At 42.0% G+C, this 26,503-nt stretch overlaps 1 protein-coding gene across 1 annotated transcript; it reads left to right on the top strand.

Annotated features, from left to right (window-relative positions):
- The first annotated feature begins 1,012 nt into the window (after positions 1 to 1,012).
- Positions 1,013 to 26,503, top strand: dicer1 (dicer 1, ribonuclease type III). Its single transcript, XM_072457520.1, has 28 exons — positions 1,013 to 1,163; positions 2,701 to 2,863; positions 2,960 to 3,090; positions 4,065 to 4,199; positions 4,282 to 4,439; positions 4,530 to 4,698; positions 6,114 to 6,586; positions 7,754 to 7,886; positions 8,555 to 8,797; positions 9,807 to 9,961; positions 10,054 to 10,186; positions 10,257 to 10,332; positions 10,850 to 10,989; positions 11,704 to 11,883; positions 13,651 to 13,864; positions 14,893 to 15,046; positions 15,467 to 15,649; positions 15,729 to 15,834; positions 16,166 to 16,341; positions 16,550 to 17,258; positions 17,364 to 17,516; positions 18,545 to 18,708; positions 19,876 to 20,338; positions 21,514 to 21,778; positions 23,063 to 23,331; positions 24,622 to 24,784; positions 24,890 to 24,965; positions 26,057 to 26,503. Exons 1-28 carry the CDS (start codon positions 1,050 to 1,052, stop codon positions 26,220 to 26,222), a joined length of 5,664 nt encoding a protein of 1,887 aa, XP_072313621.1. The 5' UTR covers positions 1,013 to 1,049; the 3' UTR covers positions 26,223 to 26,503.

Below are 26,503 nucleotides of genomic sequence, written 5' to 3'. Positions count from 1 at the left end.
GATCCCGGATAATCCCACTAAACTCTTTTCTATATACAACAAATACACTTTAGTACTTGAACAGTGTGTGTAATCATTTGTAGAAGTTCCGTATTCAACTCTCTCTACAGCTCAAATCTGACTTTATTTGAGTACAATTACAAAAATTCCCCAGTAATGCAAAGAAAATGTACATACGATGATTACTGAGCCTTAAAAATATTGTTCTTATCTTTCATTTATCGAACAATTAGTCTGTGATTATTATTATTTATTTTTCAGCAATTTGTCCACAGCACGCAGTACAAAGTCAGTGTTTCCTGTTAATGGAGTAGGTTGTGGTGGTTTAAATAATGCCCCCACAGTCTAAAAAAAGCTAAATTGTTAACAGAACATATACATATAGAAGTAACTATATTTAATCTGCCATCGGTGCCTTTAATTTCGATCCGTAAAGGCAGAAAGTGACATTTATACTCCGATAGTTGCATCAAATAAAACCTGCGCTGCCATAGTCTCAGTATAAACCTGTGATTAACACCGAGTACTTCACAGATGTTTATCAGTGTTTGTTGCCATGAGCTCTGTGTTAATTCTGTTCCTGTTTGCAGAGCCGTTGAAGCCGTTCACTGTCCAGGCCGCTCGGCGTTTGTGAAGAGGTGACACATTTGGAGCGTCCTTTCGTGTCGGAACAGAAGGTCGTCGATCCAAAAAGCGTCGTTACATCGTCGCTCGTGACATTTCGTGCGTCTTTTGTCGTCGCCGCGGGTCACGTCCCGATCAAATGTCGCGGCGCGCCGCACTTTGGTAACGGGACGTTCGTCATGGAGTGCAGATTGTGTGTTCTCTGCTCGCTCGGGAAGCCTCGCTCGTATTCTGTGAGTATGTTTTAGGAAGGTGGAGACTACGCAGGGTGATGTTGTTGCCCTGACACATTTTGTGTATTTCTAGTGAACTTCTGCAAAGAGGAGCACGATGAAATGAGATAGAGTGGCCATTGGAGGAGTGTGTGTGTCACCTCCAGTGTGTGTGTGTGTGTGTGTGTGTGTGTGTGCGTGTGTGTGCGAAGCATGGCAGGCCTGCAGCTGGTCACTCCCGCCTCCTCACCCATGGGGCCGTTCTTTGGGTTGCCATGGCAGCAGGAGGCTATCCATGATAACATCTACACACCAAGGAAATATCAGGTAAGATCGGAGTCAAAACTTAAGTGTCATGGTTTGTGTTATTCTTGGAGGAACAAAAGTAACACAATTAGAGTAGTTACCGTATTTTCCGGACTATAAGTCGCATAGTTTTGACTGGGGTGCGACTTATACTTCTATTTATACTTCTATTTATACTTCTATTTATACTTATATACTTATACTCTGGAGGATCTTAAATGTGATAATATTTGTTATTTTCACACCTGCAACCGCATTTCATACTCCAGTGCAACTTATATGTTTTTTTTCTTCTGTATTATGCATTTTTTGGCTGGTGCGACTTATACTCCGGTGCGACTTATTGTCCGGAAAATACGGGTATGCAGTATGCAGTTTGCTGTAACGTCATTCGTTTTATGTGTAACGTCTAACAGAATCAGTTATTTTCTAATACAAATATATTGCAATTTTATCACTGAGACTAGTCATATGTAATGTACACATGCCAAAAATATTAGGATTTAAATATATCATGAAAGGCTAAACTTGACCTATGTGACACGTCCTTGACTACAGGAAAACAGTTTCTATATCTTTGTGTGTCTGTCTTATGTGACATAAGGGACGTAACAGCCTCAACTGACAAACGACCCTGTATCTAGACTAAATATAAATGAAGTAGGGGTGGGCAGTATTGACAAAAATATATATATATATTTTATTTATCTATTTTATTTTATTTCCCCCCCCTCCATTCCCTATTAAAGGTGGTATGGACAATTTCGTGGCGTGGATAAATCATTTGTCCTGCCACGTATCGATCATAAAACGCACCTACCGCTCACCTGCAGCCGCGTCTGGCTCGTCCCCACGTTTCCGCGTGTCTAAGCGCATGGATCTATCATAATATAGTTCCCTCAGTGTACGGGGCAAAATGAAGACGGAGAAAGACAGTTTGAGCTGACGCAGAAGTGGACAGAAATCTACGGGAGACGAGCGATGCGATGCGCTCCGTTGCGCTAATAAACAAACGCACGTGTGTGTTGTATCAGTCCGCACGGGGGAGTGGCATGTGCACTTCCACCTGCGTTCTCAAATCGCCAAAAAATCGTCCATACCGCCTTTAAGATAGGAGAGGAGTTTTGTTAATAAGAGTTTTTGGTTTTGTTCATAAGAGTTCTATTAAGAGTGTGTTTTTGAAACTTCCTATAATCTGTCCTTTCCTCCTGTTTCTACTGCGTTGTAACAATGAAATTTCCCCATGTGTGGACATTAAAGGATTATCTTATCTTATATAATTTAAAATATTGCAATAACAATAGTCAGAAATGTGTTAAAATATGTCCTGAAACTGAGACTAATGTGAAATGTCTTCTAAAGTAATCAAAACATTGCAGAAATATCTATACTATACTCTTACTAAAAACGTAACATTTTTAATTTGTATTTTTAATCAGCACTTCTTGTCATTTTTTCCTATAAACAATAAACTCAATATTCTGATATTGCATAACGACTTCCAGGTCATTATCTACATCTGTACTGTGCACTGACATGTTTGCCTTGTCGTTTGCAGGTAGAACTTCTTGAAGCAGCTCTTGAACACAATACTATCGTCTGCTTGAATTCTGGCTCAGGGAAGACGTTTATTGCAGTACTTTTGACAAAGGAGCTCTCCCACCAAATCCGCGGACGCTACGACGAAAATGCAAAGAGGACCATATTTCTCGTGAACTCCGGTATTGTCAGAGCGGGAAGAACGTCACAGCTGTACATTTCCCCCCCTCTTTGATTTAGTCGTAACTTGTAACGTATTTATTTTCTGCATTTCTCAGCTGCTTCTGTGATTCATCAAGCGGCGGCGGTCCGGACGCACTCGGACCTCCAGGTGGGAGAGTACGTCGACGTGGAGCAGACCTCGGCGTGGAGCGACACGCGATGGAGACAGGAAATGGTAGAGAATCAGGTGGGTTCAACGTTAAGTCGGAAAAGAACCGCATCAAGATATCAAGATGGAGATTCACCAAAAACTTTTATATTCTTCTTGGGAAATCGTACAGCTGCTCAGTTTAGTCTTAGGTTTGTCGAGTAGGTTTTTAGTGAGAAATCAAATTGTCTTTATCCATAGACGGCTGTTTTTTCCCCCCCGGATTATAAGTCGCTTCGAAGTATAAGTCGAAAAAAAAAGCATAATAGAGAAGAAAAAAAACACATGTCGCATTTTTTTGGGACATTTATTTGATAAAATCCAAGACAAAGAACAGACATTTCATCTTGAAATGCAATTTAAAATAATAACAGATGAGAGAACATGGTGAATAGGTGTACGTATGCTAACGCTAACACCTTCAGCTACATGAGGCACAGACAGAACTGTGGTAAGTGTCTGGTATGTTAACGTAACATATGAACAGTTATTCAGATAACTATAGCATAAAGAACATGCTAACAAGTTTACCAAAGCATCAGTTTTACCCCAAATCACTAAATCCATTGAATTCTTCTTCCTCTGTGTCACTTCTAAACAACTCCAGAGGTAGAGGAAGTGCAGATTCTTCTTCTGCGTCGCTTAGAGCCTAGAGCGCCCTCTTGTGGTTTCCAGTGTGAAAATAACAAATAATATCACATAAAAGTCGCTCTGGAGTATAAATCGCACCCCGGCCAAAACTACGAAAAAAGGATACGGAAAATTGTGAAAAAAATAAATAAAAAAACATGTTACTACACAATCCACCAAAAAATACCTTTGCGAATACCTGAGAATGCAATGCTTCATTTGAGTTCAAATGAATCACGCTACAATAAATATCAGCCACGCATGATTGACTAGATGGAGCTTTTTGCCCGTGTTGCCCTCGCACACCTCGACACGCAAAAGCAACAGTTCGTCCATGGTTTTTAATACAATTTGAGCGTCGTCGATGTGCTGTTTTTCCTCAGGTGCTGGTGATGACGTGTCACATATTCCTGCACGTCCTGAAAAACAAAATCCTACCGCTGTCAAAGATCAACCTGGTCGTGTTCGACGACTGCCACTTGGCCATCACCGAGCACCCGTACTGCGAGGTGATGAAGGTGAGGAAGCGCCCGATACCGTCTTTCGTGAGCTATCCTGCGTCGTGTATATCATCTCATGTATCATGTATGTCTCCCTTAGCTTTTCGAAAGCTGCGGTAGCCCTCGCGTCCTGGGTCTCACCGCCTCCATTCTCAACGGGAAGTGCGACCCGCTGGAGCTCGAGCACAAAATCCAGAATTTGGAGCAAATCCTCAAAAGCAACGCTGAAACTGCCACGGACCTCGTCGTCTTAGACCGGTACGACAGTCTTGACGCTGACACTTGCTATTCTCGACTTGTGTGTGTGTGTGCACGAGTGGCTCAGATGCTCTTTCTTCGTGCTTTCAGCTACGCCTCTCAGCCCAGAGAAGTGGTGCTGGACTGCGGCCCGTACGTGGACAGGAGCGGCCTCTCGTCCCGCCTGCAAAAGGAGCTGAACGAAGCGCTGCATTTCCTGAGCGACTGCAGCGTCCCGGTGTGCAGGGAGGAGAGGGACCCGACATTCATCGCCAAACAAGTAGGAACATCCACAGTTTTGTTTCTGAGGTTTAACTGTAAAAATGTATAATGTCACTGAAGTACAAACTTATTTCGTACGGTCGTCCTCAACTGTGCAACGTTTACGCCGGGCAGCTCGACATAGGTAACACACAAACCGTAATATTGAAACTGATTTATGCCACAATAACCTTAAAGTAGTCCCAGTAAACTCGAGACTTATGCCGACGGAGGATTTGCTTGACATAATTCCATTCCTTCTTTAAAATATTTATCCCAGAATATCCGCCATGAGCTATTTTTATCCGTCATTGTATTTTGATCACACGTGCGCGACAGGTGGTACACACAGGGCTTTTCAAAAATGAATCTCACTCGCGCTATAAAGCCTTATTTCTTCCTTTAAATGCTTTATATCTCTGCAGAGCTCTCACACACATGTCATTCACACGCTGGTCCATCTCCTCTTCTCCTCTGCCACGCCCCTCTGCACTTCATACAGTATAAACTAGTGGTTAAGTCAAATTCTGTTTCGTTGTTTTGTCTGTATGAGCCCAGAGTGTATTACAAGTTTAAAAGCAAAGCGACTGGTGAATGAACTGTGCAAAACACAACTGAATGAAATCTCCTAGAAACACAGTTTTAACTCACTGTTAAATATTAATAAAACACGCTTAAAGAGTCACAGTGCAAAGATGCTAATGTTAGCGGCTTACCTTAGCTTGAACAGGAAAGATTGATAGTTTTTTCAATTTGAGGCAAAAAGTTAAATAATCCAGTAACTCGCATGAGGACCAAGTTAAATAAACGGTGAATGATTAAATTCATATTTAATCATTCCATGAACACTGCAGTGTCAGGTTTTCGCAGCACTTCTGAGATAAATGCACTATTTTGGAGTTTCAGCTCAACGTTTTTTCACTCTGGAGATGTCAAAGTGGAATGAGTGCACCGGGGCGCCCTCTGGTGGAACAATTCTGTAAACTCGCCAGTTAACAATCACCCTGTTAAGCATTGGTGACTTAGTTAATCGGTTAAACCTTTTCATCTAACAGGGCAGTTACAGGTGCAGCTCAAATCATGTCACACTACAAACAAAAATAACAAACGCCCTCAGTAGAGCAAAGAAAAGCACAGTAAACATTGAGCCCCAAAATATACAGTTCTATCTATGATTTATTGAACGATAAGTTAATATAGTAATTACTGCGACAGGCTTATTTAATTAATAAGTTGTCAGTGTAGTTAAGTTTCAGACTATACAAGATTCTTCACTAACACTATTATATTTATTATTAGTCCATTTACACTTTAGGCAAGTTTATTGGGCTTTTGCATCATCTTTTGAAAATACCATCTTTGAGACCGCGCCCTCTAAGCATAGTGCATAACGTTGCCATGTCAACCTTAACCTTACATATTCACCGTGTGCAGGTGTTGGGCGACTGCCAGGCCGTGCTGCAGGTGCTGGGGCCGTGGTGCGCGGACAAGGCGGCCGGCATCATGGTCCGCGAGCTCCAGAAGTACATCAAGCACGAGCAGGAGGAGCTGGCGCGGAAGTTCCTCCTCTTCACCGACACCACCCTCCGAAAGATCCACGCCCTGTGCGAAGAGCACTTCTCCCCCGCCGCCCTGGACCTCAAGTTCGTCACGCCCAAAGTGCTGCGGCTGCTGGAGATCCTGCACGAGTACAAGCCCTTCGAGCGGCAGCAGTTCGAGAGCGTGGAGTGGTACAACAACCGCAACCAGGACAATTACGTGTCCTGGAGCGACTCGGAGGACGAGGACGAAGACGAGGAGGTGGAGACGAAGGAGCGGCCCGAGGCCAACTTCCCCTCGCCCTTCACCAACATCTTATGCGGGATTATCTTTGTGGAGAGGAGATACACCGCTGTGGTCCTGAACCGGTATTGTCCATTAACCAGTCTTTGTTCAGTGCTATTCATTTAAAACTATGGTGCCTGTCCGTCTGTTATTGCCCTGACTAGAATGTTTCATAGTGTGGCATTAAGGCCCCCCCCCCCAAAAAAAATTGTTTCCGGTAACATTGAAAAAAAAAATCAGGTAGGTAAGTCGGATTATTATACATTTTTAAATATATTTTAAAATCCTTGCAGGTTTTGGAGACAGTTTTCTTTTCCCAGAAGTGATCTGCATACCAATAAGGCCATTGAAGTGGCCTTATTGGTATGCAGATATTGAACAAAATAGTTCTCTACATCTATATTAGTTCAACCACAGGAAAAGAGCCATTAGCAGGCAACTGTTTAGTAATTACCGCTCTGTTGCGGCCCCCGCCGTAGTCGTGTGCTGGGTAATGTTATTTTTCTTATGGTCACTTGATGATGTGAGCACTTTTCGACAGTCACGCTAAATAACTTCACAGCTGAAACACCGGGCGTGCATATCGCCCCCGCCATGGCAGCCAGTCTGCACGCTGACCAAATATTAGCATCTGCAAACATGGATACGCCCGTAGATAAAACGAAACCTATCAAAAGCAATTTTCAAATATCACAATCCCCACAGATGATTTTTTTTCTCCTCAGCTTTTGGATTCGCTCTCACAATTCTCGAAACGTACGGCCAGTAAATATGCGATACAATGTTTAATGTCGGGTTTTCTTTATTTTGAAATCCAGCTTGGTCGGGTTACCGGAAACACACACATTTTTTCTTCTTGGCCTAAACACACTCGTCTCCTTTTTAACACAAGCGGGTGACGCAATCAGGACCGGTCGCAGGTCAGAGACGGTGCATGTTTTTATTAGCGATAGTATCACCTTTTTAATGGAATCAAATGGAAGATGAACATGTTTAATGCCATACTGTCGAACATTCCGGGCAAAGAATTAACATTTCCACAGAGACAAACAAGTGGCAAAACCCTACAGTGTTCAGTAACAGTGCTAGTTCTCATTTGCAGTTTATTTTAAGCAGATATGTTTCAAATGCAGAACTGTAAACGCCCATAGAAAACCTAAAACGTGGACAGAAGGCTAAGTTCTGCTTAGCACTAATAATACTGTGACCCATCAACATCATAAATAGACTTTATTTTCCTTCCTTTTCAGACTTATCAAAGAGGCTGGCAAACAGGACCCGGAGCTCGCCTACATCAGCAGCAACTTCATCACCGGCCACAGCATCGGCAAGAACCAGCCTCGCAACAAGCAGATGGAGGTGGAGTTCAGGAAGCAGGAGGAGGTACGGAGCCTCAGGGAATCTCCTCAACACACGGAAACATTTGATTTATACTGCGCTTTTCTACAAACTCCACAGACGCGCACAAAAGAACAAATACTCTATTCATTCATTACATTTTTCCCGGTATATATTGCATAGTGGGTTGCTCATAACTAGAATGTCATTTGCAAAAGCAGTCATTTTAATCTTCCCCTGCGGTATATTTTTAATCAGGCTGCAACAATTAAACGTAAACTAGTCAACTATTTAAATACAGAAATTGTGGTCTATTTTAATGAGTGTGATTTAAATTTGATATTTTCTTGAATATACGGACTCTAATACTTAAATAAATGATAAAAAAGAGTGGCTTTCTAAAATAAAAAAAGGAAAAAGGTGATTTATTAAAAAAAACAAAATTATCAATACATTTGCATTTGTTTTCCATTTAGAAGTGTTCAATCAGCATATTTTTAAATCTAATGCAAATTTACAAAAGGAATAATTATTGCTATTGCATCCCTAGTATTCATATTTTTTTACATTTATTTTAACTATTACAGTCTGATAAAAACGGGTTTAGTATTAATTTAATAAGATCAATCTTTGGTCATTTGTTTTCATGAGTTATGTGCAATCCACTGTTTTGGCTGAAAACGTCCTCTAAAGTACATTTTCTCCTTTCGTAGGTTCTCCGAAAGTTCCGCGCTCATGAAACCAACTTGCTGATCGCCACCAGCATCGTGGAGGAGGGCGTGGACATCCCCAAGTGTAACCTGGTGGTGCGCTTCGACCTGCCCACAGAGTACAGGTCCTACGTCCAGTCCAAAGGCCGCGCCCGGGCGCCCGTCTCCAACTACATCATGCTGGCCGACAGCGAGAGGACCAAGGCGTTTGAGGAGGATCTCACCACGTACAAGGCCATCGAGAAGGTGCGTGCTTCTGTAGTCCATGCACTCAGAAGGGATGTGCGTTCATCATAGGAGATCATTAGAAGTGGTGAATCAAAAATGAAAGGTCCATTGATTGGTTATAAGGTGAATTATTACAGTTTTTTTTTTTTTTTACGTGCACCACAAAGAAACATTTTATTAAGACTTTAGGTGTTTTATGTGCCTTCGACTATTTAGTAGCTTCCAAATTGCAAATACATGATAATTTTATTTAATTTGTATACATTCTATTATTAGTAGAGAGAGAATCCAACAGCTTTTAAAATGTTATTAATTATTTTATTTTTTAGAACATAGAACAAAAGCAATAGAACAACCACACACAACCCCCAGCCCCCTAAAAAATTAAATAATAAAAAATAATAATTAAAATAATAATTAAAATAATAAAAAATAATAATAAAACCATGGAGAACATATGGTAAATAAAGGAATAAAAGTAGAAAATAAGGGAGTTGCATTAAAAAAAAAAAAAAAAAAAGTATTTGAGCATATTAAGTTCAACATTTTTATTGATAGTATATACTTTCCGGACTACAAGTCGCACCAGCCAAAAAATGCATAATGGAGAAGAAAAAAACATATATAAGTTGCACTGGAGTATGAAATGCGGTTGCAAGTGTGAAAATAACAAATAATATCACATATAAGTCGCTCCGGAGTATAAGTATATAAGTATAAACATAAGTATAAGTCTCACCCCGGCCAAAACTATGAAAAAAAAAGGTGCAACTTATAGTCCGGAAAATACGGCAGTTAAAATTCATAGAAAAAAAGCTGATTCAAAAAGTACAAATAAAGGTATAAAGTAATAATTTTGCACTTTAATAATTCATTTTAAATATTACACACAAAAAAAATGTAATTTTATGAAGGAGACTTTTACTTTCCAGTTTTCCTCCTCAGCCTCCTCCTCCCAGTTCACAGTCAGACGTACAAACGACCAAACCGCATCCTCACGTTTAACACTTGCATCTCGCCTCGACAGATCCTGAGAAACAAGTGCTCCAAGTCGGTGGAGGTGGGCGAGTTCGAAGTGGAGCAGATCCTGGACGACGACAACATCCTCCCGCCGTACGTGCTGCGGACCGTGGACGGCGGCCCCAGAGTCACCGTCAACACGGCCATCGGGCACATCAACAGGTAGAAACCGCTACACGACAACACGCCGCGCAGCAACGTGTGCCGATGGGAAAATGACAAACGAAATCGCCCCGTTCCGTTTGTTTTCTCAGGTACTGCGCCAGGCTTCCCAGCGACCCTTTCACGCACTTGGCCCCTAAATGTAAAACGGTGGAGACGAAGGACGGACGCTTCCAGTCGACTCTGTTTTTACCCATCAACTCCCCTTTGCGAGCGCCGGTGAAGGCAAGAGAAGTCCTGACACTGTCATTTCACGTCTGTTGACCGTTTGTAATTGGCGTTTTTTTTGCGACAGGGCCCTGTGATGAACTGTGCCCGACTGGCAGAGAAAGCCGTGGCACTCATGTGTTGTGAGAAGCTCCACAAAATAGGTAAAGAACATGTTTATTAGCGTGTCGTCCAGTTAAGTTCATGAGGTCTTCACGTTTTAACAAGTTTGGGATTCTTTTAGCCTGTATTTTAGTGTTGAATCTGTCTCTTAAATAATACAGGCCCAACTTACGAATCTTAGTTTATTTCGGCAGCATTACCACTGCAACAGCTTTCTAAATTTTGTTATTAATAGTTATTTAATTTTTTTTTTAGCACAACCCCCCCCACAAAAAATAAAAATAGTAATAAAAAACAATAATACAAATTAAATAAAAATAGTAATACAAAATAATAATACAAAATAAATAAAATAGTAATTAAAAAATAATAAATAAATGAAAATGGTAATACAAATTAATAATTAATAATAATAATAATAATAATAATTATTATTATTATTATTATTATTATTATTAAATACAAATATGAATTAAAAAAAATATAATACTAAAAAAAGAAGACACACTTTACATGATCATTTACGGTAAGACTTCACGCAAGCGTTTCTTTTTCCAGGTGAGCTGGACGATCACTTGATGCCCGTGGGGAAGGAGACGGTCAAATACGAGGAGGAGCTCGACCTTCACGACGAGGAAGAGACCAGTGTACCGGGACGACCCGGCTCCACCAAGAGGAGGCAGTGTTACCCGAAAGCTGTAAGAAGAGTTTTTGAAAGCGATTTCTCTGCGCGGAGGCTAGCACTTTAGCGTCGCAACAAGAAGGTTCTGCGTTCAACTCCCAGGAACGGACTGGGCCTTAATTGCCATAATTTTTTTGTTGGACTGCGACAATTGTTGACGAATTGTGACTAGTCGTCCATAAATATGACCTCATCAGTCTCTAAAACACTTGCAAAGAGACGTTTTATCAATGGACCAGTCAACTAATAAAATAATCACTGACTAGTCCACCACTAAAATAATCGTTGATGAAAGTTTTTAGACGTGGAAAATTTAATTAACCATTTTCTAAACTGCACCACCATATGATCATTTTAAAGGTGCATTACGTAGCTTGTCAGGTGGAGAGTTGGCCACCTGCTTGTCTCCAAAAAACTATAATTAATAAACTAAAATAACTCAAACCTACATTTTTATAGTGAACAGGGTCGCCTTGATGCAGATGTGACCTGTGGCATCACCTGGTTGTCTCCGCAACGATTGATACGTTTAATGCCACACTCTGTAACGTGTCAGGCATTGGAGACGAGCAGCTAGCGCGCCCTCCAGCGGAAAATGAGACGACGACACCTTTTTAACATGTTCAGATTCCAACAAAACCTCCATTAAGGCCTTTTTGCAGTGACTTTACTCATTTTTGGCATGAAAGTACAACCGGATGTCTCGCGTTAATCCTCTTAATCCTCGTAGATACCGACGTGTTTGAGGGACAGTTTCGCGACGCCGGGGCAGACGTATTACCTGTACGTGATCGGGATGGTGCTCACGACGCCACTGCCCGACGAGTTGAACTTCCGCCGGAGGAAACTGTATCCTCCAGAGGACACCACCAGATGTTTTGGCATCCTCACCGCCAAACCTATTCCTCGGGTAAGGAGCGGAGGGGGCGTGTCTTTCTGATGTTCTCTGCTGTTACCAGACAGGAGGGGGATGTGTGTTTGTGTTTAGTCTGTTTTGTCTGTTGTGATATTTGCCAATCCTGATCTAGAGCCAGTATTATCCTTTTATTCATCTTTTTGCAAAATGTCTAATCATTTCATACTTTTTCTTATCCTTTTTGTCCATGCATATTGCTAACTCTTCATTGCTCTAGTTCTGTAATGGCAAAGAAACTAAGTACCATATTTTCCGCACTATAAGGCGCACTTGGATTATAAGGTACACTGTCAATGGTCTATTTTTGATCATTTTTCATATAAAAGGTGCATTAAGCGAAATAAAACGTGTACCACACAACATCGCTTCGATGTCAGTAAGCACAACCAGAATTAATCCATTTATGAGGTGCACTGTTGGTTTTTTTGGAGAAAATTAAAGGCTTTTAAGTGTGCCTTATAGTGCGGAAAATACGGTAATAGAAAACTGAATGAACTGAAACATTCAAGTCTGATATATTATCTATAGATTTTGCAGCAGCGAAAATATTTCCCAATACTTACATTATCACCGATATATTGTCCACCCCTTGTTACCAGTTGCCTGACCCGCCAGCCCCGCCCACATTCGGTTCGATTGCGTCTCGGTCTGGACTCGGAGTTGTCAATAGCCAATGAGATCGTCGGTATTCCATCTACCGACCAATTTACCAATCCCAGGCGGAGGTTTTAACGCGTCACACTGAGATACGGAAGTAGCGCTTTCCACCCCCGTTCCAAAACATTCAAGATGGCGGACCCGGCTCGGACCCGGCTCGTGACCGAGTGTTTACTTCTGCTCTCGCTTCGGTTTGAACAATCAGGAAAGTCCGCTCTACTCGCCGTGATGAACGTGCGTTAGATGCGGTTATACGAAGGGCGTCATCACGATTCAGGAGACATTTTCTGCGTTCGGGGACGGATAACGCGGAACACGCCTTGTTGACATGGGCTACGTAATATCCGGTTAAGCGTGTCGCGTTTTTTGTGTCACTTCTGGGTTTATGTGATTGGTTCTGTCTCTGCTCTAAACTCCGCCCTAGAAATTGAACCGCAGCGGTCGAGCCCCAGACCCACACACAGTTTTGATAAGTAGTTTGCCAAAACGTGTTAGGAATGGCTGGTCAGGCAATGTTACCAGGGCAACAGGATCCACATTTCTATATCCATGTAGTAGCCTCACTGTATAATTAGCATTCCCGGCCACAAATCATAGTCATATTTGGAAAGCTGTTGAGAGGTTTTCCCATTTTTATTTTATTTTTTTCAACATCACAATAAAAATATATATGATGCAGTAAAAAAAAAAAGAAAAAAAACACACACAACCTTGGAGCTAATCTAATCCCTAAAAGAGGAGTATAAAACATGACTACTTTTTTCATAGTTTTGGCCTGGGTACGACTTGTACTTATATTTATACTTATATACTTATACTCCGGAGCGACTTGTATGTGATATTATTTGTTATTTTCACACTTGCAACCGCATTTCATACTCCAGAGCGACTTATAGTCCGGAAAATACGGTAATAAATGATAAAAAATCAATACTTCCTCCACAACTTCTTACATAAAATAAATAACTGTGTACTGCCAAAATAATGGTGATTAGGATCTTTTCATTTGTCCAGTCCATCATTGAGCAGCCACAACTGTCCCAATTTCGCCGATAACGATGTCATCTTTTAACGTTCTTTACCCTCCCCTCCGTCGCCCCGCAGATCCCCCATTTCCCGGTGTACACTCGCTCCGGGGAGGTGACCATCTCCATCGAACTGCAGAAGTCCGGCTTCGCCCTGAGCGCGGCGCAGCTGGACCTGATCACGCGGCTGCACCAGTACATCTTCTCCCACATCCTGCGTCTGGAGAAGCCCGCGCTCGAGTTCAAGCCCGTGCTCGCCGACTCCGCCTACTGCGTCCTGCCGCTGAATGTCGGTGAGTCGTCGAGCGGCGCCTAAGGCTTGTCCGTCACCATGATGATTTGTCGACATATTATCGGCGTATAAGAGCGTTTGCAGTTAGTTGTTTGCCCGTGTTATTTACACACGCAGTATTTCGAGGGATGTATACATGTTTGAGTAATCTTCATTTTTAGTACATTTATTCATTATTGGCACAAATGATGAACAGTCTACTGCTCTCTTTCGTGATCTGTAGTAATAAGGACTAGCTTGTGTCATATATTGTGACTACATAACAAATAATCGCGTAATGTCTTTTTTAAACGTATCAATCAATACATTTTGTAAAAGTTTGAGCTCAATATTGATGAGGAATTGTACTTTTTAATTTGAACTAGCTGGAGTACTTATTAGAATTTCTTTGACCTGGTATATTTCATATTATTTGTCCTATTTTGCGTGACTCGTGTTGTTAATTTAAAGGGCGTATGACGAGTCGGACGACTCATTAACTAAAATGCAGTTAAGATAAATATATTTTGAATTTTGCTAAAAAATATTTAAAACAATATCACAAAATAGCACATTTTTAGGTTTATATTTCCACTTTCTGTTTGTAATTGATGACATCACACTAGGAAATTACCCAGCAAACACTGGTCAATTTTAAACATTTGAGAAATAAAAAATATATGAGTGCGACTTCATTTTGTTGAATTAATGTTTAGAATGTCAAAAAAAAAGTTTCTTTGTGTAAATTCTGCATAAACTTTGACTGGAATGAGCGTAGTGTGATATCACTTCCTGTAATTTTCTACAGATTTTTCAAAGTTTTCTCCACAAATATTTTGATTGGTGTAAAACTAAAATAAAATAAATGGACCAAATATAGTCAAAATTATAAAATGGTAAAAACCTGTCATACGCCATTTAATGTGTTTAACGCGAATCCTCAAGCTTTTAGGGTTTTGCAGTCATAAAAGCTTGATTCTTTACTGTAATATTTTCTTAAAACGCGCTCTCTTACCGTTTTGCCCTTCTCTTCTTCTTGTGTCCACTCAGTCGGCGAGTCCAGTACTCTGGATATGGACTTCAGGTTCATGGAGGACATAGAAAAGTCTGAGGCGCGCACCGGCATTCCGACCACGCAGTACACCAAGCAGAGCCCCTTCTCCTTCAAGCTGGAGGACTACCAGGACGCCGTCATCATTCCAAGGTTTGCGCCACGAGAAGCGACGTCATGGGCCTTTAATGCAAGAAAAACCAATGAAAGATGATCCTACGAGACAACAAATGAAGAGAGCACGTTATTATCTTTGAACAATGCATTACGTTCATTCACCATTATTTATACGATGACCAAACGGCAATAGAATCCTAATAGAGGATAATTCTTTTAGTGTTTGGCCAGTTTAGGAAATCAAACATTCGGAATGAAGAAAGTGACGTTAGTATGACATAACGACTAGATACAAAAACACTTTACTCCAAAAAAGTACACGTAAATGTATAGATTGATGACAAATGACCACGATTATCAATTAGACAAATAATCTCGACAAGGAACATTGTAATGTCCTTTTGCTTTTAGAATGAAACACTTGATTCATGTCTACACACTTGGCTTTTCTTCCAGGTATCGTAACTTCGACCAGCCGCACCGCTTCTACGTGGCTGACGTGTACACGGACCTGACGCCGCTCAGTAAGTTCCCCTCGCCCGAGTACGAGACGTTCGCAGAGTACTACAAAACCAAGTACAACCTGGACCTGTCCAACCTCAACCAACCGCTGCTGGACGTAGACCACACCTCCTCCAGGTCAGGAGTGAACACTACTTTACGATCAACTACGGTACTAGCCTTTGTGCCTTTAGTGATCTTCATTCTATTTCTGCAGACTGAACTTGTTGACTCCTCGACACCTGAACCAAAAAGGTAAAGCTCTGCCGCTGAGCAGTGCAGAGAAGAGGAAGGCCAAGTGGGAGAGTTTGCAGAACAAACAGGTAATCACACGAGACTGGAGACGTACAGTTAATTATGTCATTATTCCTGTGAGGGGTCCGCCTTTTCATGGAGATATTATTGATTTGTTAAGAATCTTCCACAGTATTGCATTAAATTCTCATATCTTCATAGAGACGAGCAGGCCGAGCTTAGGTCAGATCCTTGAACGTTTTCAAGATGTTTTTGAGCAAAGAAAACGCCCAATTAAATAAAGGCGAGATGGAGAAATGTTGCTGCATTGCCTTGAATATTACACAGTACGGCGAAACATCTCCATGGAGACCACCAGGTAGTGCCTCCCCCACTATAAAATATTGTTGTTTTTTGTAGATTTTGGTCCCCGAGCTGTGTGCCATCCACCCCATCCCTGCGTCTCTGTGGAGGAAGGCGGTGTGTCTGCCCAGCATCCTGTACCGCCTCCACTGCCTCCTGATCGCAGAGGAGCTGCGCTCGCAGACGGCCACTGAAGCTGGAGTGGGCTCCCAGAGTCTGCCTCCAGACTTCAGGTATTTACTGGATGCACTGCACAAATATCTCCTGTATTTTATACAATGGAGGCACGCTGTCCCACAGAGCCAGAGCCAGTCTTTGGAACGATTATTTTTGAGTGTTCATGCTCCTGATCTAACCCAATGTGCTTTTCATCTTCCGAGCAAATCAACTGAGCTACAACTGTTAACACCCTTTAAATGAACTCGTGTGTGTCTCTGGCAGATATCCAAACCTCGACTTTGGCTGGAAAAGATCCATTGACAGCAAGACGTATATTTCCTGTTCTGAGTCATGTGAAGGGGATGACGACGGTCACTGTAATCACCAAGTAACTGAAAACACTGACTCTGACCCCCCAGTGAACTCTGACCCCCCAGTGAACTTTCCTGTGAACTCTGACCCCTCAGTGAACTCTGAACCAGATGAAACCTGCACCAGGAACCTAACAAACGGCACTGCCACCGTCGCCTTGTGTGACAAAGGCCCAGAAGAGCACCTTCACCAACATGACAATTGCCAACGCCCCCAGCCCAGCGCCGCTGAGCGGGTGGGCCCTGAATCAATACAAGTCGCTACCTCAGTTCCCGTGCAGCCCGCCCTCAGCCCCTGTCCTCAGCCTGAAGATGATTGTACCCGGTGGACCTCAGATCTCCCAGATAAAGCTACCTCAGTCTGCCCCTGGGCAGCCCCGGGCCCCAGTGCGCCCACAGCACCTTGTCCTGTTCTGGCAGGAGACTCTCCCAAAAGCCTTGGGCCCAACCCGGGGCTCATCCTGCAGGCCCTCACCCTGTCCAACGCCAGCGACGGCTTCAACCTGGAGCGGCTGGAGATGCTCGGAGACTCCTTTCTGAAGCACGCCATCACCACGTACCTGTTCTGCACCTACCCCGACGCTCACGAGGGGCGCCTCAGCTACATGCGCAGCAAGAAGGTGGGACCAGCTACGCTCTGCTAGTGAACTGAACTGTTCAGCGTGGTCGTCATGTGCCGTGTTGGTATTGGCCACATCTGTGTTTTAATACGACTGTACTTTTAGGTGAGCAACTGTAACCTGTACCGCCTGGGAAAGAAGAAGGGTCTGCCCAGTCGGATGGTGGTGTCCATCTTTGACCCGCCTGTGAACTGGCTGCCCCCCGGATACGTCGTCAACCAGGACAAGAGCAGCACCGACAAACTGGATTCAGACGAGGTGGGCCACGTCTCCGCTGCTCCCATGTGACCACCAGAGGGCAGGCAATAGCTTTGTCTGCCACTCAGTTTGTTTAGATTAGAAACCCTTGACTCCTCTCTTGTAAGTGAAAGGAAAATGGATGTAATGTTACTATTCCACTAAATTGATATAATACGCCCGTAAGCCAAGAAAAACGTATTTAAGACAATTACATGGTTAGCTGAATAGGCAAACGGAGAGGCACATTTATCATAAAATCAAGCCGTGGAAAGATTATAAGAGTCTTTGTGCTGCTTTTGTGGGAGTTTCATTGTACGTGGGAATTACTACCTTGTGTCGACCAATATTGTGACCATTTATGGACAATTATTTAAAGTTAACTTGACAAAGGCTTGCACAAAGTGAAGGAACTTACTTGGACACAGTAGCTCCACAAATGCAAAAGAAAGAAATAATATTTATAATAACAAAGGAGTGAATGGAAATATGATTCAAATAAAAAAAACTGTAAAATAGATATAAAATGCAATGTAGGCGAGGTGTGAAAATGTGTATGTTGCAATTCTATAGTTAAAATAATATGAACATAATAGTAAAATTAGTAAATATTTCATTAGATTTGTGCTAAGGCCAAATAAAATAAATGGTGTGTTTCCGGTAACATTGAAAAAAAAATTCTATTAGGTAGGTCGGATTTTTCAATATTTTTTTTTATTATATTTTTAAATCCTCGCACAGGTTTTGCATAAAAAATTTAATGTTTAACGTCAGTTTTTTTTAATTTTGAAATTAAGGTCGGTCGGGTTACTGGAAACACACTTATTTTTTTTTTGCCTAACAGAGCTGTTCAGTGATGTTAAACAAATAATTAAATGTATCTGTCATTTCTCCTTACCTTAAAATTGTCAGGACGCAATTTGAATTAATAAGGAATAATAATAATAATAATGGTGGTAATAAATGAATAATTACCGGCTCACACCAATCAAGATATATTTAGTCACACATTATTATTGTACATCGTCTTTTTTCTTATCTTTCCTCAGCCCAAAGAAGAGGTCCAGTCCAACGGTCAGCCTGGGATGGATCTCGACGACGACGAGTGCGATGATGAGGAGGAAGAGGTGGAGGAGGAGCTTCTGCCGAAGGAGGAGCCAAAGGACGATGTCAACATGGAGGACGAGCTCGAGTACTACAAGGAGCACATCAGGTTCAGTGTTTTTCATTTGATAAGGTTGATTTCAGAGGCGCCTAGTTAACATGACAACCAAGATAATCACTCAAATGTATAAATATGTGTATCTACAAACCAATACTTAAAGCTGGGGAACCTGACTTACAAACTGAAAGGATGACATGGGTATTTAAATCTAACTTTTTCCCAGCTCTCACAATCGTACCTAGTTCTCACGTTCATGTTTTTGTTTTAAATTTTTCAACAGCTTTTTCAGACTAGGGATGATTCCTCAGGTCACAATATAATCGTGAGGACCAAAAAATAATAACAATGACCGTTTTTGAAGCTAAATTGAGTCTTAAGTTCAATCTGTCGTCCAAAAAATAAACATTAATAAGCTTTTATATCGGGCTGTTATTGTCATATTTAACTTTATTTTGACTTTCAGAAAGTTTAAATTTCCGTAAAGCCGGTCACAGACTTGAGGAACAGTGACATGTCAGACCACGGGAATGAAGGAAAATGAAAGCTGTCGCTGTTGTTTAGTCACACTCTCGATAATCGTGAATAATCGTTAAATTGTGATGTTTTTTTCCTCACAATAATCGTAACACTAAAATGTGATATCGTGACATCATTACGTCAGACACAAAGGTGAACCCAGTCGGCTCATGGAAACTCACTCCAGCTCTTTCAGATGAGATGTTATAGATGCGCGATTTATTTTTTAATAATGGGGTTCTGTTTAAAAGTTCACATTTAAACACAAATTTACGTAAAAATTGGAGTAAACCTATGAACTGACAAACTACTAAAAGACTTCAGAGCACGTTTGTACAGATTTAAACTATAGTCTGCAGTTCTTATGCAGAATTAGGAAATTACTATGGCAAAATTGCAGCCTTTTGCGATTTGCTAATTGCCTATATTTGACTTTTTAAACTTGCAACCCTAAAATACAGTTTCGAACATCTTTCAAAGGTATAAGATAGAGGTGCATCATTGGTTCAGACCATTAACAAATATGCAGATTTTGATGTTATTATTTTACATTTGTTGAACATCTGTTTCTTTCAACTCAAATAAAAATAGTATAAATTTAACAACACGCAAAATGTTAAGTGTTTTTTTTTGAGGGGGCCATCATTGACTTAAAATGTTAAGAAAAGAGAAATGATTGTGTCGCTTTATGTTGCACAGGTTTATCGACAACATGCTCCTCGGCTCCGGGGCCTTTGGCAAAAAGATCTCCCTGAACACCTTCACTCCCACGCCTCCCCCGGGCCCCTGCGCCGGCCCAGACGCCCCATACGAGTGGAAGGCCCCGAAGAAGCCCGCTCCCCACAGCACCGCTCACTACCCGCCCGAACCGGCCCACAGCGGCCCGTCCGAGGAGTTCGACTACAGCTCTTGGGACGCCATGTGCTACCTGGACCCCAGCAAGGCGGGGGAGGAGGACGACTTCGTGGTGGGCTTCTGGAATCCGTCTGAGGAGAACTGCGGCGCGGAGCTGGGGAAGCAGTCGATATCGTACGACCTGCACACGGAGCAGTGCATCGCGGACAAGAGCATCGCGGACTGTGTGGAGGCGCTGCTGGGGTGTTACCTCACCAGCTGTGGGGAGCGGGCCGCCCAGATGTTCCTGTGCTCGCTGGGCCTCAAGGTGAGATCACTCTGGACCTGTCTGATGTCACCGCTTCTGTCGTGATTACTGTCGTGATCACATGCAATGGTATTTATTTATTTATTTATTTGTCTATGGGAGTTTTTATGTATTTATAGGAGATCTTCTACTGAAAGTGTTTTTCAGACTTCTTATAAGTGATCTGTTCTTCTGTATCTACCTCTGTATCTACCTGCGTTGCACCAATGAAATTTCCCCATGTGGGACAATGAAGGAATATCTTATCTTATCTTCACCGAGATGTGTCTGGTAGGACTGAGTATTGTAGCATCTTCTGCACAGATCAGCTTCTGATCAGGTCCACAGCTCTATTCCACCTCGTTGGCTTGTCAGTCATTAGCAGATTGAACAGCCTCTGCTTTTCCTGCAGGACGGTAACGGCACGCCCCTCTTTAGGAGTTCGCTTCTAAATGGCCGCCTGGACAATTCATAATAAAATAATGTGTAAAAATTTAAAAGTTTAAAAGTAATCGATACTGTATGCAGCCGGCCACAGTGTCGTGCGTTTAGGTCCCAACTCTGGCTGTTTGCTGCGTGTCCTCCCCTCTCTCCATCCCCCACTTCACCCTCTCCTGTCTAGTAAAGCCTACGGGCCACACATATCTAAAAAAATCGATACGGATACTGAGTCTGTGATGATATATTGCCGTATCAATTTTTTTAACACAATCCTAGTGTCACTCTGAACCTTTCAACGTTTATAATACTTTGGTAACTGCACATTTTTTCATCACTCCCATTAAAAACCCACTGAACAGATTAACATTATACAAGTTTGTATTTATCAACAAAACTGCATAAATGGTACAACAACTTTTAATTATGCTTGGGTCGTAACAAAAGTGTACATAGTTTGATCTAATTAAAAATACATTTTTAAAAATACTTAAGTAGAAAAATTGGAGTGCACAGTTGACTTTTGGAGCAATTTTGATGTAAGGTTAAGAGTTTAAGTTTGAGAAAATAAAAATATAGATGTAAAAGTAAAATTGTCAGAAGCGGCGACAAAGGGTTTATATGAGAATATTTGCAGAACAGATTATGTTCTAATGCCTGAAAATCACCAGCAGCGCCTCTGCTCCAAGTCTAAATCCAAAGCGTCCTAATAGAAACCCGTTTGTACATCCTCCACTGACTCGTCACCTCCTCGTCAGGTGCTGCCGCTGGAGAGGAGCATCCTAGAGACCCGCCCCGCCCTCGCGCTTCCGGCCCCCCAGCTCTCGGCCCTGGACCTGGGCTACGGCTGGCTCAAGATCCCTCCCCGCTGCATGCTGGACCACCCCTACGCCCAACGCACCCTCCACCACCTCATCTCCGGCTTCGAGAACTTCGAGAAGAAGATCAACTACACGTTTCAGAACAAGGCGTACCTCCTCCAGGCCTTCACCCACGCCTCGTACCATTACAACACCATCACAGGTTCGTGTCCCGTGTTATGTGCGGGGGAAACGGGCCGGATCCAATGCTTCTGCGGGTCTAAACATGGAGGTCGCGTTCGCATGAAATCATATCGACCCAAATACAGCTGGGTTTTCGATTGTCTTCCTTTGTTCTGTTTTTATTGAGAATTCTGTTTATGGTCTTCTGCTGCGGGATAATGGCTGGACATTGGCCAGTTTGTCCTTAACTGATTGACCACTGTGTTTTGGATCGTGTCCCTCAGGTGGGGACAAGAGCCAGTTCTCCTCAAAAAATGTGCAAAAAAAGTACGGCAACTTATAAATTATTGTAGTGGTGGAGTAGTTAGAAGTTGTACCATTGTACGTCGAGACTGTTTAAATACATTTTTAATAACCTTTTTTAATTTTATTTTTACAAAACAGGGGTATTATATTATGGTCACTAGGTTGAGAATATTTACGAATAAAGATTATTAATCAAAATGCGAAATACTTTCTTTATAAATACTTTTTTTTTGGACATTTTGATTTAATAATGTCGCCGCCTTTTTTAAACAAAAGGTGTTTTTTGTATGCGTTTTACTGTTGTGTTAAGTCCAGATAACGATTACAATTATCAAAACACCACAGATTATTTTCTACAGTCACTTAATCGGCGCAACACTACAAAAAACATCCATAAAAGTTGAATAAAAAATTGATCTGTACTAATTTAGTAGTCGAATAATCGTTAACTTGGCTGAAATTGAGCCGCAATTGCATGAAAATTGTGTATTAAATGTAGTGTATGAACAATTCATCAAAAATAATAATCTAGACAAATCTATTAGCAAAATGACTTACGGTAGTTGTAGCCCTAATTGACTTTTTTATTTTTTATTAATAAACAAGATAAGATACAATTTATTTGATTAACCTTTATTCAACCCATTGAGATAAAAAACTGAAGCGGATTACCGTATTTTCCGGACTATAAGTCGCACTGGAGTATAAGTCGCGCCAGCCAAAAAATGAATAATGGAAAAGAAAAAAACCTATATAAGTTGCACTGGAGTATGAAATGCGGTTGCAAGTGTGAAAATAACAAATAATATCACATAAGTCGCTCCGGAGTATACGTATAAAGTCATATAAAGTATAAGTCGCACCTTTTTTCATAGTTTTGGCCGGGGTGCGACTTATACTTTATACGACTTTATACTTGTACTCTGGATCGACTTATATGTCCGGAAAATACGGGTACACTAAAATAAAATTCCCGGCATTTTAGTTCATTTTGACTTTTTTTTTTTTTCTCCTCCAGATTGTTACCAGCGGCTGGAGTTCCTCGGCGATGCAATCCTAGACTACCTCATAACTAAGCACCTTTACGAAGACCCGCGGCAGCACTCGCCTGGCGTGCTCACCGACCTGCGCTCGGCGCTCGTCAACAACACCATCTTTGCCTCTCTGGCCGTGAAGTACGACTACCACAAGTACTTCAAGGCCATCTCCCCCGAGCTGTTCCACGTCATCGATGACTTTGTGCAGTTCCAGCTGGAGAAGAACGAGATGCAAGGGATGGACTCTGAGGTGACTTTGCGTTACCTCATCTTTTAGCTTTAATGTAGCGTCATAATCATGTGTCTTTGCTGCATCAATACTGACACGACACTCAAGCCACCAAACTCTACACACAAAAAATAAGTATGATTTAATTTCATTTTTTGCCTTTTAGATTTTTTTATTAATTTTTAAATATATACAAATAAAATAAATAAAAAAAGAAACATGACCAGAGAGCAGGACAATAAATAAAATAATAATAATGCAAATAATAATAATAATAATACAAAGTTAAAATAATATTAATACAAAGTAAAACTAATAATAAAAAGTAAAAAAAATAAAAAGTAAAAAATTATAATACAAAGTAAAAAATAATACAAAGTAAAAAAAATAATACAAAGTAAAAAATAATAATACAAAGTTAAATAATAATAATACAAATAAAAAAAAAAAATAATAATAATAAAAAGTAAAAAATAATCAGTTTGAAAAAAAAAGTAACAATAAAAATAATAAGTAAAAATAATAACGGAGACAATGAAATGCAACATGACAAACATAAATAAATTTAAGGCACATCAAGTAAAACCGTCAAATCCCATCTAGGCCAAATTTGTCCATCTCCAAATGAAGTCTGAAAGTCATTTTTTCCATTTGTCTGATGGTTATTACAGTGTCAGTCCAGTTCTTGATTGTTGGTGAGGTTTGGGTCATTAATTTCCTTGTGAATAAAAAGTATTATAATTGTCAACCAAATACTTATCCATATTTCCAAAAATTTAGACCGAAAAGGAAGTTATGGGAAACCCGGAGCGTTGAGCTACTTTCATAAACTCGTCGGGTATAAATTAGCATTTCAGTGAAACCCACATGCTTTTTAAATGAGTATGAACATAGTCAAGTCGCATAGTTGCTGCTGAAGTAAGTATTATCCAATCTTTTTTCTGCCTACTTGTGAAATAGGACCACAATAAGCATTAATCCTCGAGAGCAAAGTCTTCCGAGTAGGCCTAGTAACCTAATCTTTGCTCTTTTTTTTTTTTCCACTAAATGATATTCCACGTTCATGACCGACATGTCTGCGTAACGGCGCTGTCAACATCTATGAATCTGGTTCATATTCGCATGATTTCACGACCAAAAAGAGAGAGTCCAGTTGGATTTGATTTGGCTGGAAATGTCTTGACTTGGCTCTGGAGAAGCACGGTCTCTGCCTTCAGGACCGAGCGCGCACACTTCCACCGAGCGTAATCGAAACGGTAACGAGAAACAGACTCTTATCAATCAAGTGTTCCCGCGGTTTTTCGTTTTCAGCTGCGGCGCTCCGAGGAGGACGAGGAGAAGGAGGAGGACATCGAGGTCCCCAAAGCGATGGGGGACATTTTTGAGTCTCTGGCCGGAGCCGTTTACATGGACAGCGGCATGTCCCTGGAGACGGTGTGGCAGGTGTATTATCCCATGATGAGGCCACTTATAGGTGAGACGCGGCGAATGGGACGTCTGAACGAGGGCATGCTGGAATGTTTGATTGAATGGTTTTCCGGGAAAATATGCGTGACTTTTTGATTTGTCAATTTTGCAGAAAAATTCTCTGCCAATGTGCCACGCTCTCCCGTGAGAGAGCTGCTCGAGATGGAGCCAGAAACTGCCAAGTTCAGGTATCGGCTTCAAGTTTGCATTTTAAAAACACAACTAGGAACCTCAAATACTCTGCCTTCTTTTGAGTATAGTCCTGTTTAGCCCTGTTCTAGGCCAGGTTTAGCCCTGTTCTAGGCCAGGTTCAGTCCGGTTCTAGGCCAGGTTCAGTCCGGTTCTAGGCCAGGTTCAGTCCTGTTCTAGGCCAGGTTTAGTCCTGTTCTAGGCCAGGTTTAGTCCTGTTCTAGGCCAGGTTTAGTCCTGCTCTAGGCCAGGTTTAGTCCTGCTCTAGGCCAGGTTTAGTCCTGTTCTAGGCCAGGTTTAGGCCTGTTCTAGGCCAGGTTTAGGCCTGTTCTAGTCCTGTTCTAGGCCGGGTTTAGCGTCCAGGTTTAGTCCTGTTCTAGTCCAGGTTTAGTCCTGTTCTAGTCCAGGTTTAGTCCTGTTCTAGTCCAGGTTTAGTCCTGTTCTAGTCCAGGTTTAGTCCTGTTCTAGTCCAGGTTTAGCGTCCAGGTTTAGTCCTGTTCTAGTCCAGGTTTAGTCCTGTTCTAGTCCAGGTTTAGTCCTGTTCTAGTCCAGGTTTAGTCCTGTTCTAGGCCGGGTTTAGCCCTGTTCTAGGCCGGGTTTAGCCCTGTTCTAGGCCCGGTTTAGCCCTGTTCTAGTCCTGTTCTAGGCCGGGTTTAGCGTCCAGGTTTAGTCCTGTTCTAGTCCAGGTTTAGTCCTGTTCTAGGCCGGGTTTAGCCCTGTTCTAGGCTGGGTTTAGCCCTGTTCTAGGCCCGGTTTAGCCCTGTTCTAGGCCGGGTTTAGCCCTGTTCTGTTCTAGGTTAGGTTTAGTCCTGTTCTAGTTCTGTTCTAGGCCGGGTTTAGTCCTGTTCTAGGTTAGGTTTAGTCCTGTTCTAGTCCTGTTCTAGGTTAGGTTTAGTCCTGTTCTAGTCCTGTGCTAGTCCAGGTTTAGTCCTGTGCTAGGTCAGGTTTTGTCCTGTTCTAGTCCTGTTCTAGTCCAGGTTTAGTCCTGTTCTAGTCCAGGTTTAGTCCTGTTCTAGACCGGGTTTTGTCCTGTTCTAGTCTCATCTACATGTGTGGTTGTTTTCTGATGGCCCTGGTCTCGCCCCCACAGCCCCGCAGAGAGGACCTACGACGGGAAAGTGCGCGTGACAGTGGAGGTCGTGGGAAAGGGCAAGTTCAAGGGCGTCGGCCGCAGCTACCGCATCGCCAAGTCGGCCGCGGCGCGACGGGCCCTGCGCAGTCTCAAAGCCAATCAACCTCAGGTCCCAAACAACTGAGCTACGCCGGAGCTCACTGCATTAGCACCTAAGATAACGACGCACTTCCTGACACGGCGCGACGCTAGCCCCGTCAGCCTTTTTCCCCCATCTTCATTTCGATGGCGCAACCAAGGCAACCGAGTATGATTATCGTCGGATTTTTTTTTTTTTTATTTTAATTTGCGCAGACACAATCTTTCACTTTCCTTTCCTTCGTTAATCACATGAGTGCTTTATTAACGATTAGCAAAGTGTTGGGAAAATGAAAATAAGGTCAGGTCGCTGTGTCTTTTCCGCAT

This window comes from Eucyclogobius newberryi, unplaced genomic scaffold, assembly GCF_026437365.1.
Source record: "Eucyclogobius newberryi isolate DKJ021-1_F unplaced genomic scaffold, fEucNew1.0.hap1 SCAF_21, whole genome shotgun sequence".
Classification (NCBI taxonomy): domain Eukaryota; kingdom Metazoa; phylum Chordata; class Actinopteri; order Gobiiformes; family Gobiidae; genus Eucyclogobius; species Eucyclogobius newberryi.
The sequence above is the reverse complement of the archived record's forward strand: the minus strand, read 5'-3'. Positions and strand labels throughout refer to the sequence as shown.